This window comes from Salvelinus alpinus, chromosome 9 (assembly GCF_045679555.1).
Source record: "Salvelinus alpinus chromosome 9, SLU_Salpinus.1, whole genome shotgun sequence".
In the NCBI taxonomy this organism is placed as follows: domain Eukaryota; kingdom Metazoa; phylum Chordata; class Actinopteri; order Salmoniformes; family Salmonidae; genus Salvelinus; species Salvelinus alpinus.
This window is the reverse complement of record NC_092094.1, coordinates 81,282,183-81,299,063: the sequence shown is the minus strand read 5'-3', so window position 1 is coordinate 81,299,063 and position 16,881 is coordinate 81,282,183. Positions and strand designations below refer to the sequence as shown.

At 41.7% G+C, this 16,881-nt stretch overlaps 1 protein-coding gene across 3 annotated transcripts in view; it reads left to right on the top strand.

Annotated features, from left to right (window-relative positions):
- The window catches only part of LOC139530735 (NHS-like protein 3), a 34,334-nt gene that overhangs the window by 3,961 nt on the left and 13,492 nt on the right, over nt 1-16,881 (top strand). For all 3 annotated transcript variants that reach the window (XM_071327396.1, XM_071327395.1, XM_071327394.1), the window contains exon 2: nt 11,288-11,546. In XM_071327396.1, the coding sequence (XP_071183497.1) occupies nt 11,312-11,546 (235 nt within the window). In that variant the 5' untranslated portion in view covers nt 11,288-11,311. The remainder of the gene's footprint in view (nt 1-11,287; nt 11,547-16,881) is intronic.

Below are 16,881 nucleotides of genomic sequence, written 5' to 3'. Positions count from 1 at the left end.
AAATTTGTTTACATCCCTGTTAGTGAGCATTTCTCATTTGCCAAGATAATCCATCCATCTGACAGGTGTGGCATATCAAGAAGCTGATAAAACAGCTTGATCATATACACAGGTGCACCTTGTGCTGAGGACAATAAAAGGCCACTCTGAAATGTGCAGTTTTGTCACACAACACAATGCCACAGAAGGCTCAAGTTTTACTTGAGCATGCAATTGTCATGCTGACTGCAGGAATGTCCACCAGAGCTGTTGCCAGATAATTGAATGTTTATTTCTCTACCATAAGCCACCAACTTCATTTTAGAGAATTTGGCAGTACGTCCAACTGGCCTCACAACCGCAGATCACGTGTAACCACGCCAGCCGTGGACCTCCACATCTGGCTTCTTCATCAGCGGGATCTTCTAAGACCAGCCACCCAGACAGCTGATGAAACTGTAGGTTTCATCAGCTGAAGAGTTTCTGCAGAAACTGTCACAGGGATGCTTCTCTGCATGCTCGTCATCTTCACTAGGGTCTTGACCTGACTGCAGTTCAGTGTTGTAACTGACTTCAGTGGGCAAATGTTCGATACTGGCACACTGGAGAAGTGTGCTCTTCACAGATAAATCCCAGTTTCAACTGTACCGGGCAGATGGCAGACAGCGTGTATGGCATCGTCTGGGCGTGCGGTTTGCTGATGTGAACATAGTGCCCCATGGTGGCAGTGGGGTTATGGTATGGGCAGGCATAAGCTACAGACAACTAACACAATTGCATTTTATCTATGGCAATTTCAATGTGCAGAGATACTGTGACAAGATCCTGAGGCCTATTGTCTTGCAATTCATTCGCCGCCATCCCCTCATGTTTCAGCATGATAATGTACGGCCCCATGTTGCAAGGATCTGTACACAATTCCTGGAGGCTGAAAATGTCCCAGTTCTTCCATGGCCTGCATACACACCAGACATGTCACCCATTGAGCACGTTTGGGATGCTCTGGATCGACGTGTACGACAGTTCCCACCAATATCCAGCAACTTCGCACAGCCATTGAAGAGTGGGACAACATTCCACAGGCCACAATCAACAGCCTGATCAACTCTATGTGAAGGAGATGTGTCCTGCTGCATTAGGCAAATGGTGGTCACCAGATTTTTAAGTGCTTAAAACTTTTAATTCTGTTACCAGATCGGTAATGGATTTTCCCAAAAAATCGGTAACAGAATTTCTGCAATTTAATTGGCTAAAGAGTTAAATCATAGTAGTCACAAACTACTGTTGGGTTCACAAGTTTGAACAATACAGTAGAGTAAAGAAAAGTAGAGTTCAGTATAGTAAACAGTAGAGCACACAAGAGTTGAGTACACTATAATGTACTGAACTCTACTGTGCTGTACTCTGATGTCTATGTTTCACAAATTTGGACGTCTATGATTAGTTCAGATTTGGTCCGGACCAACCAAATTTGGTCTGGTTTGGGGGAAGAGCTCAAATATGCAAAGGAGGATATTGCTTATTTCTACATTTGTGTACCTATTCAGGATACATCCCCATGAAGAGAATGACATTCATATCCATAACTATGCATTTCTGCGTAGCACAGATAAGGGACCCATGATGACATTTTGTTTCCGCTATTCCGTTACTGGGAGTAAATCTACTTAACTTACTGTAGTTCAATAACACTATTCTTTCTGCAGACACCATTGAATTCGGACCAAAGATTTGAGTTTTTTTGGAAAACGTTGGACTCATAAAAAAAAAACGGAGGGAAATTTTACAGAAATTCTGTTAACAACCTTTGCATCTGCACAGTTCTTCCAGTCAATGTGTTTTTTGTAAAATGTTCTGTGTAAATTAAGTCTTCCTTGTACATAGTTGTATGGTTTGTTAAACTTTGAAATCAATGGTTTTTGTTTGGCATACATTGTAAGTGAAAAATCTGAGTCTACCGTGGAATTGCCCATATGTAACAAAAATTTAAAGCAAAGTTACTTTTGTCCTCCAAAAAGGACAAAAGGATGGGCACCAAAAAAAGTACTAATAAAATAACAATGACCCTGATTCACTGTCGACGGACCTTATCTCACACTTCATTGGCATGTATTGTTGTGTTGCATTCTTATCACTATCCTGATCCACACATCCTTTAATAGCAACAACAAAACATACGTAAGGGATTTCCTCTCAAGAAAAATGCGTAGCTCTATACAGTATTCTTGAAATCCTGGCATTCAGCCTCTCTCTTTTGAAGGCCATTTGTGTCTTATCGGATGTATTTCAATGTTTCCTCTTTTTCTACTGTTTTGCACAAAAGGTAAATGGGAAGACCAGGAACTGCCCAGAGCCATGTGCACAACATAACAAAATGTTTTAGAAACCTTCACCTGCTGTTATTGCTTCGTGTGACTATCCTTCTTAGGAAATGGAATTCATTGGGTTATTCCAGTGTTCCCCTATAGTGGTGCCTCACCTACAGCAACCGACATACATAATGAATGCATGCACGTCTCTGGTTTAGAATGTGTATGGTGTTCTAATCGACTGCCTCTCTGTAGAATGCCCTTTACTTGAGTGCTGCTACTCTCCTTTGTTTGATAACGGCTACAGAATAAAGGCACACCCTGATTCATGAAAGAACAGTAAAGCCACTTTCACACTAATAAAATATTAACACTCAATTATTATAGCAGCATGTCACATTATTTCACAAAGTGTTACTCTATTCAAAACTGTAGCTTATACTACCCTGGGGAGCCGTTGGGTTGGAGGGGATGCTGTACTGAGTCTGACTAGATCTTAAACTCTGCGCTGCCACTTTAACTCCTGGAGCCCAGACTCCTATATAAAGGTGAATGTGCTCCTGCTTAAACCAAGCTATACTCACGCTTTAAACAAAGGTGTCTGTTTCACTGCCACACCCTTTTTGACTTGTCCCCACGGGCACATGTACCAGCCTGGTCTACTTCTTCACTCTGAGTCACTTTTGCAACAACTCCTGTAGTGTAAACTTATTCCAACCCTCACTTACACAATACTTCAGAAAGTATTCACGCCCCTTGACTTTTACAGTATTTTGTTGTTACAAAGTGGGATAAACATTTAATTGTCATTTTTTTGTCAACGATCTACACAAAATACTCTAATGTGAAAGTGGAAGAAAAATTCTAACATTTGTTAAAAATAAATACAATCATTAAAATAAGCCGCTAATATATCTTGAATAGATAAGTATTCAACTCCATGAGTCAATACATGTTAGAAACGCCTTTCGCATCGATTTACAGTTGTGAATCTTTCTGGGTAAGTCTACAAGAGCTTTCCACACCTGGATTGTGCAACATTTGCCTATTTTCAGAATTCTTCAAGTGCTGTCAATTGGTTGTTGATCATCGCTAGACAACCTTCTTTTCACTGTCAATTAGATTAATGTTGTGGAGTAACTACAATGTTGTTGATCCATCCTCCGCTTTCTCCTATCACAGCCATTAAACTGTAACTGTTTTAAAGTCACCATTAGCCTCATGGTGAAATCCCTGAGTGGTTTCCTTCCTCTCCAGCAACTGAGTTAGGATACCTGTATCTTTGTAATGACTGGGTGTATTGATACACCATCCAAAGTGTAATTAATAACTTCACCATGCTCAAAGGGATATTCAATGTCTGCTTTTTTTTACCAATAGGTGGCCTTCTTTGCGAGACATTGGAAAACCTCCCTGGTCTTTGTGGTTGAATCTGTTTGAAATTCACTGCTCCCTGCTCGACCTTACAATTATCTGTATGTGTGGGGTACAGAGATGAGATGGTCATTAGAAAATCATGTTAAATACTATTATTGCACACAGAGTGAGGCCTGCAACTTATTGTGTAACTTATTACTATTTTACTCCTGAATGTATTTAGGCTTGCCATGACAAAGGGGTGGAATACCTATTGACTCAAGACATTTCAGCTTTTCATTCCCCTTTGACGTTATGGGGTATTGTTTGTCACGGGCCTACACACAATCTTAATTTTAATCAATTTTAAATTCTGGCTGTAACGCAACAAAATGTGGAAAAAGAGTGAATACTTTCTGAAGGCACTGTATAGGTTGTGCTGTTGCATTACACTGGTCTGTATATGTCTGCCATAGCAGGTCTGGTTAACCAAACCAAAGTCGCACAAACTAGTCCGTCTTTGCTGTGTTACATTTGAACCAGGAAATATACACCCTTCAATAGCTGGATTGGGATACTCGTGATGAGCTGCACTGCAGGTTTACATACATAGTGGTGTATGGGTCTGATGGTTGCTTCAGGCAAAGCAGCTTTTCACTGCTTCACTCATCAGGCTTCCTCATAAAACTGGAGACCTACAGATCCCATGGAATTGATGTGGGTCGATGACATACGGTAGTGCAAACTGTCGGGGCCCTCACTGCTCCAGGATTTACAATCACAAGCCGTTCAGTTCTCAAAGAAGGGAGGCAAACACAACATTCTATCCTATACACTGTCTTGTAGTTACTGATGAGCTATTTTGCTGCTGTGTAGGACTGTTCAGTAGACGTTTCTCCTGGCCAATGTGAAAGCACCACATCTATTGTGAGGGAAAAGTAAACAACATGTCAGAGCACAGGCCTGCTCCAGCAGGATTGGGCTGGGCTGGAAAACCACAGGGGAGTCTAATGATTGCTCGTGTGTGTGTGTGGATGCAGGTAAATCAATAGCCACGTATTAATCAATGTTTATACCTTAGTCTCAAGGAACATGTGATTTTTGTCCTTAACCCTCTTTTTGTGCGTATTATTATGTGTGTATCGTTTGCGTCAACACCCAGCCACCATTGAGCTGTGTGGTTTGGAGTACTATAATTACAGTGCCAATGAAGCAACTGTGTAATTTTGGCAGGGGCAACTTTGTGTGACAGAGTTTTGGTGTGTCCTGATTCTTAATTTGTGTGTGTGAGAAAGATGGTCTCTATGGTAACGTCCCGACTAAAGTGTTCACAATAGTCCTAAGTGCTCTGTTGTATACTTAGGCAAACATGTATTTATCTACGGATTGGTCATGACTGCACAGCAACAGCATTGTGATTAGATCCACTGGAACGATATACAATGTTGTCATTAATGATCTCTTATGTGCAAATGTGAATGTGGTTTAGACTTCTTACTTATAAATGCATAAGCTAGTGATGCGCGGGTCAGCTGTTTGTTCACCTGCACCCGCCCGCAATTGCTAAGAACCTGTCCGCAACCGTCCAACCACAGTACCAGTCAAAAGTGTGGACACACCTACTAATTCAAGGGTTTTTCTTTTATTTTGACTATTTTCTACATTGTAGAATAATAGTGAAGACATCAAAACGATGAAATAACATATGGAATCTGTACTGCACCTGTCGACGACAAGTTGTTCTGCTTCCACGAGCACATCCAATGCTAACATCAGTAATTCTACATTTGATGTTAGCCCAGCTAGCATGGACACTGACAGTTGTGAATCTGATGCAGCCGAAGAGCTACTGCCTCCTTACCTGGAAAAGCGCCGAACAACAGACAGGGACGTTGGACCATCTAAGAGGCGCAAATATGATGAACTACATTGATTTGGGGTTCACTTATATTGGGAGTAGTGCCTTTCCTCAGCCACAGTGTGTTATATGTGCAAAAGTACTCTCTCACAACTTGATTAAGCCTTCACTCTTAAACAAAACATGCCAATTTGAAAAATAAGCCACAAGTTTTCTGTGCTAGAATTAAGATTACTTTTGAGTAGTAAGACTTGTATAAAAGCAACAAATACCATTAATAAGAAGGGGCTAGAAGCGTCTTGTATGGTGAGCTACCGAGTGGCTAGGACAGGCAAGCCCCATACTATTGTGGAGGACTTAATTCTTCCTGCTGCTGCGGTTATGGCTGGGGGAAAAGACCCCAAAAAACTATACAATGTCTTCATCAAACAACACTGTTTCACGATGCATCAGTGACATGGCAACAATTACTGCTTAGCATACAAGCCAGTGAATTCTTTGCGTTACAGCTGGATGAGTTAACAGATGTGGCGGGCCTGGCACAGCTCCTGTGCCAGGCCCGCCATGGCACAGGAGCTGTCCGTTACATATGTCCGTTACGTTTATGGGGGGTCAATTTAAGGAAGACATCCTCTTCTGGAAACAAGGACAACAGGAGAGGATATTTTTAAAGTACTGAACAGCTTTGTGACATCAAATGGACTTTGGTGGTCAAGATGTGTTGGCTTCTGCGCCATCAGTACAGATACCATGACAGGGAGACATAGTGGAGTGGTAACGCATGTGCAAGCAGTTGCTCCTGACGCCACTTGGGTACCTTGCAGCATCCACCGAGAGGCTCTTGCTGCCAAGAGAATGCTTGAAAGACCTGTTGGACACTACAGTGAAAGAACCACTTTCACCTCTACATGCTTTGTAAGTAGGAAAACATGCAAAACCGGCAGTGTATCAAATACTTGTTCTCCCCACTGTATATTCAATGTGCGGGACAAAATTGAGGCATGATTTAAGAAGTTTGAGCTCTTCTCTGTCTGCATTAACAAGGACTACACGGGTCTTTCCATCATTGTATGATTTTTTTTTTTGTGTGCAAATGCACTCAAGCTTATAGACAATGTCAAATGTGATATAGCGAAGCACGAGTGAGTTGGGTGCGTATTTACGCAGGTACTTTCCCGAAACGGATGGCACAAACAACTGGATACGTTATCCCTTTCATGCCCTGCCTCCACTCATCGATATCTGAACAAGAGAGCCTCATCGAAATTGAATTTAATCAGAAGCCACTGCCAGATTTCTGGATTGGGCTGCGCTCAGAGCATCCTGCCTTGGAAAATCGTGCTGTTAACACTGATGCCCTTTGTAATCACTTACCTATGTGAGAGTGGATTCTCAGCCCTCACTAGCATGAAAAATAAATACAGGCACAGACTGTGGAAAATGATCTACAACTGAGCCTCTCCAATACAACCCAACATTGCAGAGTTAGGCGCATACTTTTAAGCACACCCTTCTCATTAACCAGTGGTGAGTTATCCACAATTTTCGATTAACAAATAAGGTTTTATATGTAAGATGGTTAAATAAAGAGCTAAATTATTGATTATTATTTGTGCCTTGGTCCTATAAGAGCTATTTGTCACAACCCGGCTTGTGGGAAGTGACATACTCACACTCATTCTTATGTTTAATAAATGTATAGTGTGTGTGTGTGGCAGGTTTACAATGATGCAAAAAACAACATTTGAGTGCGCTGACCCTGGTGCTAGAGGGGGTACGCAGCTGGAGGTTGAATGTTTGAAGAGGTACGGAACTATAAAAAGTTTGCGAACCACTGCCGTAGAAGACTAAAACTCTTGCTCACCAGAATGTCATAAATCAATAGAATGCTTCTGTAACGGATGTGAAATGGCTAGCTAGTTAGCGGTGGTGCGCGCTAATAGTGTTTCAATCGGTTACGTCACTCGCTTTGAGACCTTGAAGTAGTGGTTCCCCTTGCTCTGCAAGGGCCGCGGCCTTTGTGGAGCGATGGGTAACGACGCTTCGTGGGTGACTGTTGTTGATGTGTGCAGAGGGTCCCTGGTTCACGCCCGGTTCGGGGCGAGGGGACGCCATAAAGTTAAACTGTTACACTTCAATCTAGTTAACATCGCTAAAGTTTCTCTTTCCTCTTTCATATCTGCTTCTCTCGCCCAGCAAAGACGTTTAGGGACCAGGGAGAAAATGCAATAACAAACAAAACGTGAAAGATTTGACCGGTTTAAAGATATTTCCTTTTTTTTTGTTGCATTTTAGACATCATTTCCAGACAGTTATGGTCAGAGTTCCATTCCTGAGATTTCTTTGGCTGATTTAGTTGCTTGCATGAGCCATGCAGTGGCCAGACTCACCCCCCCCCCCCCCAAAAAAAAAATTCTAAACGTCCCCACAAACTCGGGGAACTAGTGGTGTAAATGTGAAAAATCTGAGAAATTCAAGCCAAAATTGAATGTCTGTGCTGTTCCGATTGGAATTGATATTGCCAACCGAAGACACTGATGTCAATCACAGCACAACAGTCTGTGTGACAGATCATGCAGATCTCCTAGCCCTTATCAACCCAGGAGTAATTGAAATGTTTTTCCATGTTTTTCCAAATTAAAATAGCGACCATGTCCAGCTGTACCAAACGGGCAATGATTACATATCAATTTTAATGTATTATCTGTTTCATATAATGATCCATATAATGATCCCTTGTCCCTTGTTTCCCCTGTTCCATAGTCAATATTGTCTTGTTTCGCATTGTGATGGAATGGGCACTCAAGGGAGTAGCTTGGAAAAGGTAACAGACAGTATTACTCGTCATGCGTCATTGAGGCCATCTGTAGAAAGGATACTTTACCTTCAGGAGTATACGTTGGATTCAAGGAGTCTGCGGACGCACACCTGCTTCTCTGAACCACTTGATTCTGAAGAATGTATAAAGACTGAACTTGGTGTCATTACATGTTATTACACAACATGGGTATAACCATGTAAATACAAGGTGTATAACTGGCTATGTGTATGTGAACAACAAAGTTACTTGTTCTTCAACATAAAAACAAGCTTTTTTTGAACATGAGACAATTTTTTTCCCCAAATAAAGACACACTGTGCAGGTATGTGTTTTCGACAATACATTAGTAATATAAAGGTTATGAAAGTCAACACATACAACTAATAGAAAAATACACTTTTGAATAAGTTAAAGTACATATAAACATGTTATACACTACTACTTTAGCAATCCAACTACCTAATGTAGCTTCTTCGACATCTTGGCTATCCTTATCCCTGTCATAGCTAGGGACATCTAGGCTATCCTTATCCCTGTCATAGCTAGGGACATCTAGGCCAGCTGTATCCTTATCCCTGTCATAGCTAGTGCAATGCTGCCTGTTTTCTTTATCCGCTGTTGACAAGCGAGACATGACATGCCAACTCTGGAGCGTCATACTTGTTGCTCGTGCAAGCGGAACAACACTGGCAACGTACATCTGCTGAAATAGTTAGTCCTATATCACATTTTTCTACAGTTCCCCAGAAAACGTAATCTGTAGAATTTTATTTGGAGTCATTTTGAAGCAGGTTTTTGGGTGAGTCTCACCTCTACCACTATTTGGCTCATGCAAGCAACTAAGCCAGACGACACACATCTCAGGAATGGAACTTTGACCAAAACAACTGTCTGGATGATGCTTCAACACTAAAAGTAAACACTAAGAAATGAAATATCCCTTTTAAAGAAATTAAAAGCTGTTAAAACAACCCAACATGATTTATTTAATTTTTTATAAGATCTCAGTTCGGCTTCGATGCATAGTATTTCAACCATATAAAAATATCAGATTTTATGATGCTGATAAAGATGGCACCTTTACAGACGATCCTAACCACTCATTCATTCTCTCAAGATGCTGAAAGAAAGAAATATTTCTCCACTTCTGTTCCTGAGTCAAAATGTACGTTTTTGGTGTGTAATTTTATGGTAAGAAATGGTTCATTCTGCAGGAGTTCATATTAGGCTATCTGAGAGGTTATAGACCTAGAGTTATAGACCCAAGTGTTCGACAGCCATCCCATCTCTTCACTGCATCTGCACATTTGTCAAATGTAGCCACTGCTTAGATTAACGGATGTCACTCATTCCTAAATTACTGTGATTTGCATGGAGAGAAACACAGGGCTCACTGCAGATGGATGAAAGAGGCTGGGACTTTTCACTAAAGGATACCCACTTTACTGGCCTGTTGGCCTTTCACTGCAACTCAAAGTATGGCTTCTGAGTCTCATGTATTCTCCCTGTAATGTTTTCTTATGAGAAACATTTACTCATGAGCTCCTCCAGCTATTATCTTGATTCTTTCACAGAACATCCATGGGAAATTCCGCTCATTTCCGATTAGACAATCATGTGATATGAACTTGTATATGTCTCTTGACATTGCTTGTGAAATTCCCTGCTTGGGATGGCAGAGCCGAGCATGAGCAGTTTTGTCTGTGGTGTTAGTTCAGTGATGGTCACTGTCTGGGTGGGTGGGGATGAGATGTTTACCCATATTCTTACATTTAAGAGCAGTTGGAGGTTCCAGTGGTTGAATGCTGACGTTCCTCCAGGAAATTGGAGTGATTAACGGTTCATTTCTGACCAGTGTGAGGGGCGTCTGGCAGCCTGCATCTGCCTACAATCATTTAGTGTGTTATAGCCAAACCAGGGCCTTAATTACAGTACACCACTTCTCATTCCAGATCCTCAATACTTTATAACGGAGTGCTGTTAGAGAAGAGACCATTTTATCATCATTTTGAGACCCATCTTAGAGGGATTAGAGGCCTAAAGGCTCCTGGACATTTTGCTATTAGGGATGGATGTCAGTACAGGGACATCTTGCCAAGTGATTTTGGGGACTTATGTGTTGGTTTCATGTCTCAAGCACACATTCAATCTGAATAATTGAGATTTGGCTGATGTGCTTTGCATGTAACTTGGCTGGAGTCCCCAATCCTAGCCGCCAATCGGTTATAGTGAACTCCTTTGCCGCCTCAAAACCATCATCACATACGATAAAGGCCAAGGGTTGGGAGAGATTCTCTAATGCATGCTTCCCAAATCATAGCTTGTATGGCGATGAGTGTCAAAAAAAATCCTCAGCTGGAGTGAACCCAACACAATGGGTCACCAGGAGCAAGGTTGTGAAACCTGCCTTAGAGGAAAGAAGTTTGACAGGAAGGAAGAGGGGGTGGATGAGCTCATTGTATCGGTGTTGTTGAGAGAAAGCCAAAGAGAGACCATAACAGAGCGAGAAAAAGTGAGCTAGTTTTGGAGATGGATGCTGTCAGTTGTCTGGTATTGTGCTGGAGTATACGTGGGTGTGCATGTGTATATGTTTGTTTAGTGTCTGTGGGTATGTTTGTGTGGCTTTGGGTGGGGCACTGAATTATGACTACATGTTCAGGAATGAAGAGGGCGGTGCCAGTTCTTTGCAGAGGCAGTGAAGTTTGGTTGAGAGGCAGGATAGGAGGGGGTTGAGTGGGCTGGGCTCTGAGCTTCCCCACACCCTAACAGGGCATGATCAAATGTGTTGAAGTAAATTGAAACCAATGGTGCAATGCTTGTGTGCAATTGGAATAGACAATGGTGAAGTATTTATACAAAGGTTTTTCCTCAATGAGTGGAATTGCTAGTATTGTGTTACATTAATATGGTGGTGTTTGTCAAATTGACTCCTCTTTTCTCCATCTCCTTTTCTCTCTCTCTTAGGGAGTAAGTCCAGTGTGAGGTGGGATGTCTAGCCGTGAATCTGTGGGGGACCTGATCCCCCAGGACCTGGCGGAGGTATTTGCCCATGAGAGGCTCACCAAAGGGGGCCGAAGGAAGAAACGTCGGGGCTCCCTGGGCCGGGCATTCGGCTGGCTCAAAGGGAAGAAGAAGAAGGACGTCAATGCCAATGGACAGAGCCAGGACTTTAATCCAGGCCGGCCGATGACGGGCAAGACCTTGACACAGGGCCACAACCATGGTAAGATCAACCAGGGAACCAAAGAGATTATTGCCATGTAAATCTCACTCTCCACTTTGATTGCTATACAATGTTAAACATAGTCAATCACTATGTTTATTGCGCGCTCTCTCTCTCTCTGTCTCTGTTTCTCTCTCTCGACAGTATTTGAGGATGTGGCTATAAATGTTTTTTGTTTATTGGTATCATTTCAAGTAGGCTACATGACTATAGTCTAGTCTCTAGAAAGTGCACATCCCACAGTGGAGTTTGGTGTTCAGAAACAGTTCAATATCCTGGTCTTGCGCTCCAGGGCATGTTTGCTCTCTGGAGGACTGTTTGAACAGTCTCTGACTCACCAGCTGCCCTTTGACCTCCCCCAGCCATTGAATGCCGTGAACAAATCTCCATCGGTCCTGTTCTGTGTTACCCAACCACCCTCCAGCACTCAGTGTTCAGGTTACACACAGGTCGCGATTCCATACTGTAAAACAAGGAAGTAGACTCCCAGAGGGGATGAAATATGGCACGCACACACAGGTTAAAACATACAAAAATTTACACATTAAGACATGCGTAAACTTACACACGTTTAGACCATAAATGCATGTTTAAACATACAGAAACGTACCCCCTTTAAGACATAAACTAATACACAATACCTGCAGCTGGCTGAATATCCTACTCAGGCATAGTCTTATTCAGCAATGCATGTTGGAGCTTGTGCATGTACATTTTAAATGAGAGAATGTTGAATAATGTCAGTCCTTCAATGTTTTCTCAGTGTACTGTATCCTGTGGTATTGCCACGTTTTTAAGTGATGTTTCACTTTCAAATTCCGCTATAGGTTATGTTTTGAAAATCACACCTACAATCCAAATGATGCAAGCAGCACCACACAAACAAGTTCTAGTGCTGTTTCAGCTAATTGCTCCAAAGACTAGAGTGAACCCACCCTCCCTGCAGTCACACAGCTAGAAACGCAGAGCTGCTAGTTGAAGTGGAAAGGTGTTTGTGGATTTCCAGTGGGCCCTACGACCACACTGACTCACAATCAAAACATACTCACGCATGAACATAAATACACACACGGGTACGCACACTAGTGATGGGGTAAAATCTATAGTTACATATCACAGTATTATTTTGGGATGTTATATTGATATGACTCCAAGTAGGCTATCAATTTGTAAAAGTCTTTATTTTTGTTGCTACTGTAGGTAGCGTTACACGGAAACCAAACCGGCTGCGCTATCGTGCATACATTTATTTTGTCCCCCTACACCAAAAGCGATCACGACACGCAGGTTAAAATATCAAAACAAACTCTGAACCAATGACATTAATTTGGGGACAGGTCGAAAAGCATTAAACATGTATGGCAATTTAGCTAGTTAGCTTGCTAGATAATTTGTCCTATTTAGCTAGCTTGCTGTTGCTAGCTAGTTTGTCCTGGGACATAAACATTGAGTTGTTATTTTACCTGAAAAGCACAAGGTCCTCTACTCCACACATAAAATGGCCAACTGAATCGTGTCTAGTCATCTCTCCTCCTTCCAGGCTTTTTCATCTTTGAACTTATATGGTGATCGCATCCAAACTTTCATAGTATTACCATGACCACCGGCAAAACAGTTCGTCTTTCAATCACCCACGTGGGTATAACCAATGAGGAGATGGCACGTGGGTACCTGCTCCTATAAACCAATGAGGAGATGGGAGAGGCAGGACTTGCAGTGCGATCTGCGTCAGAAATAGAAAGGATTTCTATTTCATCGCAGATGCTCGAGCAGTGTGGGCGCAATAATTGAATAACATGGATTTCTACATTTATTTTGTGACGCTCGCGCACGCGATGTGTCCGGTCTGGTCAGCATGTTGGCTAGCGCCAGTCGGCTGTACTTGCGCCTCTTCATCTTTTTAAATATTGAGCTTTTTTTCCTTCACTGATTTATCAAAACTTGCTTTCTCTTGTCTCTGCAGCAGACATACACGCGCATGTTTGGAACGTTAAATCGAAATATAATCGCAGTATTGAATAGCAATACAAATAGAATCATGAGCCCTAGCGCGTGCGTGCACGCACACACACACACACACACGCACACACACACACACAGGCTCTTAGATGGTGTGCATATTAGGGGTGAATATTTTCCCGATTTTTTTTAATTTATTTTATTATTATAATTTTTTTTTCAAATGTTCCATCACGAGAATAAATCACTTTTCTCCCGGGTAACCTGGTATTTCCCGCCAAAACCGGAAGTGTCATTCAAAAGCATTATAAAGCATATAAATGTCTGGATTTGATTAGAGCTTTGATTAGCATGATCAAATTCTAACCTGATGCAACTGAGCCTGATGAGCCATATATTAAATGCGTTTTATGAGCCCTAGATTAACGGCATGTAATGAGCACAAGCCCAAAAAAGCCCAGATTGTGTCGTTATCCAAGTAACCCCCACAGTATGATATAGGCTACTGCACATTTTACGCATGAGAGAAAAACATAAACGCCAATAGATGTAACTAGCTATATGCTCTCTTGGGTAAATAAATGAAACTAGCTCCAGTTGGCTAATATTTTTTGAGTGTGAACTGTATCACTGTACTGTATGGACTGGAATTACGAGCATGATAAAGTATTCTGGTGAAGCACATGTGTATAGGCTAGCGAATTTGATTGTAATTTTTATATCTATGTCCTATTTGTAGTATAGTAAGGTGACGCATATTTACCTTTTCATAATGTTTCCCCTAATGTTATTAGCCTAACTTACTTCCCCTTTCTGTCTCTCTTGTTGCTTCATTCCTTCCTCGCTTTCAACAGTTAAATTTAAAAAGTTTCGTTGTCCTTATCTTAATCATTCTAATGGCATCCTTGAATAAAATAGGACTACAATTAGATGCAGAAGGCTTTCACTTCTCTTCACAAAGATTGAATGGTTATTGGTCTGAATAAATAACTGCTATAGCCTACCGCCATCGCCCGCGTTCGCTCTTCTTTCAAACTATTGGCTTCTGTATTTAACATTCAGCAAATAAGAGCTTGCGTCCCTATTCGAATAGTCTATTGGTATAAGAAATGCTAAAATAAAAATGTCCAGCAAGCTATTCTAATCTAGTTTTTCCTGCATTTGGACTCCAAGAGTTAATGAGCGTTTTTAACGGTGCTACAGGTACTTGCGTATTGAGCAAGACACAGATGCTATAATTTAGAAGCTTATTATGCGTAACTCATCATAATTAGCTAAATATAAGGCGAATACAGCATTGAATGTATTACCTGAAAGAGGTAGGCTAGGATATAGATAGATAGCGCTATATCTCAATCTAGAACAGGATTATTTATTTTGGATGCAATTTGAATGGAGTTGTTGGAGAGGGAGAGACTGCGAGAGAGTGCTCGCGCGCACACTGATTTTAAAGCAACGATATTTGAGTGATAGGCTGTTTTAAAACTCTGCAGCTGCAATTACAAAAATTAATCTTTACAATTAAAAAACAAGGTCACACTGAAAGCCAGATGGAGATTGGTAAATTAGACGCGCATTCGGTCTTTATATTACTCTAGCATCGGCTATGCTGCAGCAAATGTAAGCCTACCTGTCACAATAAAAAAAAGTTGCCATGAGATGATAGGTCTAACATGCATTGTGAACTGCGCTCCATACTGAGATGGGCTGCCTGTCCCCACCCTGAGCGTTGATTCATCATGCAGAGGCAGTAGAGAAGCAACATTTAGACATTGCATATAATTTAACAGTTCCATTTCACGCCATGCTGTTCACATAATTTATTATAATTTACCGGGTTTTCGCAGTTATTTATCCCGGGAAAATCCGTTATATCTCGGTAACCGGGTTCCTGCCATTAAATCCTAGTGCCTATTCATCATGTTAGTAGGGGGGTTGTTAATTAAGAGCTCTGTGAGAGAATGTAAACTGAGTGGGAGAGAAGGTATTTCTCCCCTGCCAAGGTCAGCACAGGATATCTCCCCACATTGTGCACAGCAGGGCACAGCCCTCCCATGGAAGGTTTTCCTCAGGTTTCCCCCTCAAATCTCTTTTAACCCAATTCAGAGCAAGTTTAGTGTTCTCATTTGTGTGTTACCAACAGGTGGGGCTACGAAATGAATGGACTTCTGCCATCCAGTGGTGTACAGCTGTAATACCTGGAAATGTTACATAATGTTTACCTATCTGTTGAAGGAGATTGAAAAGGGAAATTTCAAATTTGACCTGACATGTTGTGTGGCCTGAGCAGGGGCGCTGTTTCAAACGGTGGGATATTGCTGTTGTGCTACCTGTCTTGAGTGGATTACTCACAGATGCAGCAGTAATGAAGAGGTAGGCCTCAGGTAAAGCGTCCCTTCAGGTAACAGATACTATCAAAATAACAAAGTCTTTCTTTTTCTATGTAATTTATAGTCCAGATGTTATTACGCAAGTAAGCCCTCAGCGATGAACATGTGGCATATTCTGTGTTTGCCCTGGCAAGTAACTCCAAAAGGCAGCTTGCTTTTACCAACAGCGTGACTTGCTCAAATAAGAAAGCAAGTAACAATTTACAAGATAGCATCTAGAAGTATTGTGCCAGGCATCAGATACTGAAATGCTCCCGGAAAAGCTCACAGTATCCCCACAGAAGGTTAAATTCCTCCAGATAAGCCATATTAATTAAAATGAATGGCAGCTTATTCTGGAGGTGATTCACAGTCATACCAAAGAGGATGGAGCCTATTGCCTGGGCTGGTGTTGGCATGCACACAGTTAATTAAAACCCCAGCCAGAACACTTACAGTAAGTAGAAACAAGTGGTTCTGTTTCTTATTATGACCCAGCCCTCCCTCACATAGATCCCTCCCTCCTCACCCTCCTAGGAATGAGATGGAATGGGTTTCCATCAGAGATCAAAACGTGTCTGGCTGGGGATTGTGTGTTGTTGTATCCAAGCAATGTTACTATTATAAACCTCAGTCTAACAGACAGCTGATGTGTGTCCTGAAACAATATACTCCATGTAATGGGGAATGAGAGGGGATCTATAGTGGTTTGTTTAGCATTGTTAGGGTGTGATGGGCATATGGCCTCTTGTTCAGAACATTTGGTGAAAAATTGAGGATGTGATTTGTAAATCTTTCTTCCAGTGCAACTCCCTTAAAATAGTATGTTCACCCCACCTTTCCTCTTGGTGGGAATGTATTGGTAAACATGGACCATAGAGTTTGTCCCAGACATCATGTTTGAGTACATAGTAGCTAGCAGAGATAAGTGTGCTCCTGGACCCTCCATTGTGATGTGGGGTAACCCACTGGCCCAGTAAATGTGTTGACACAGCCTCCTGTGATGA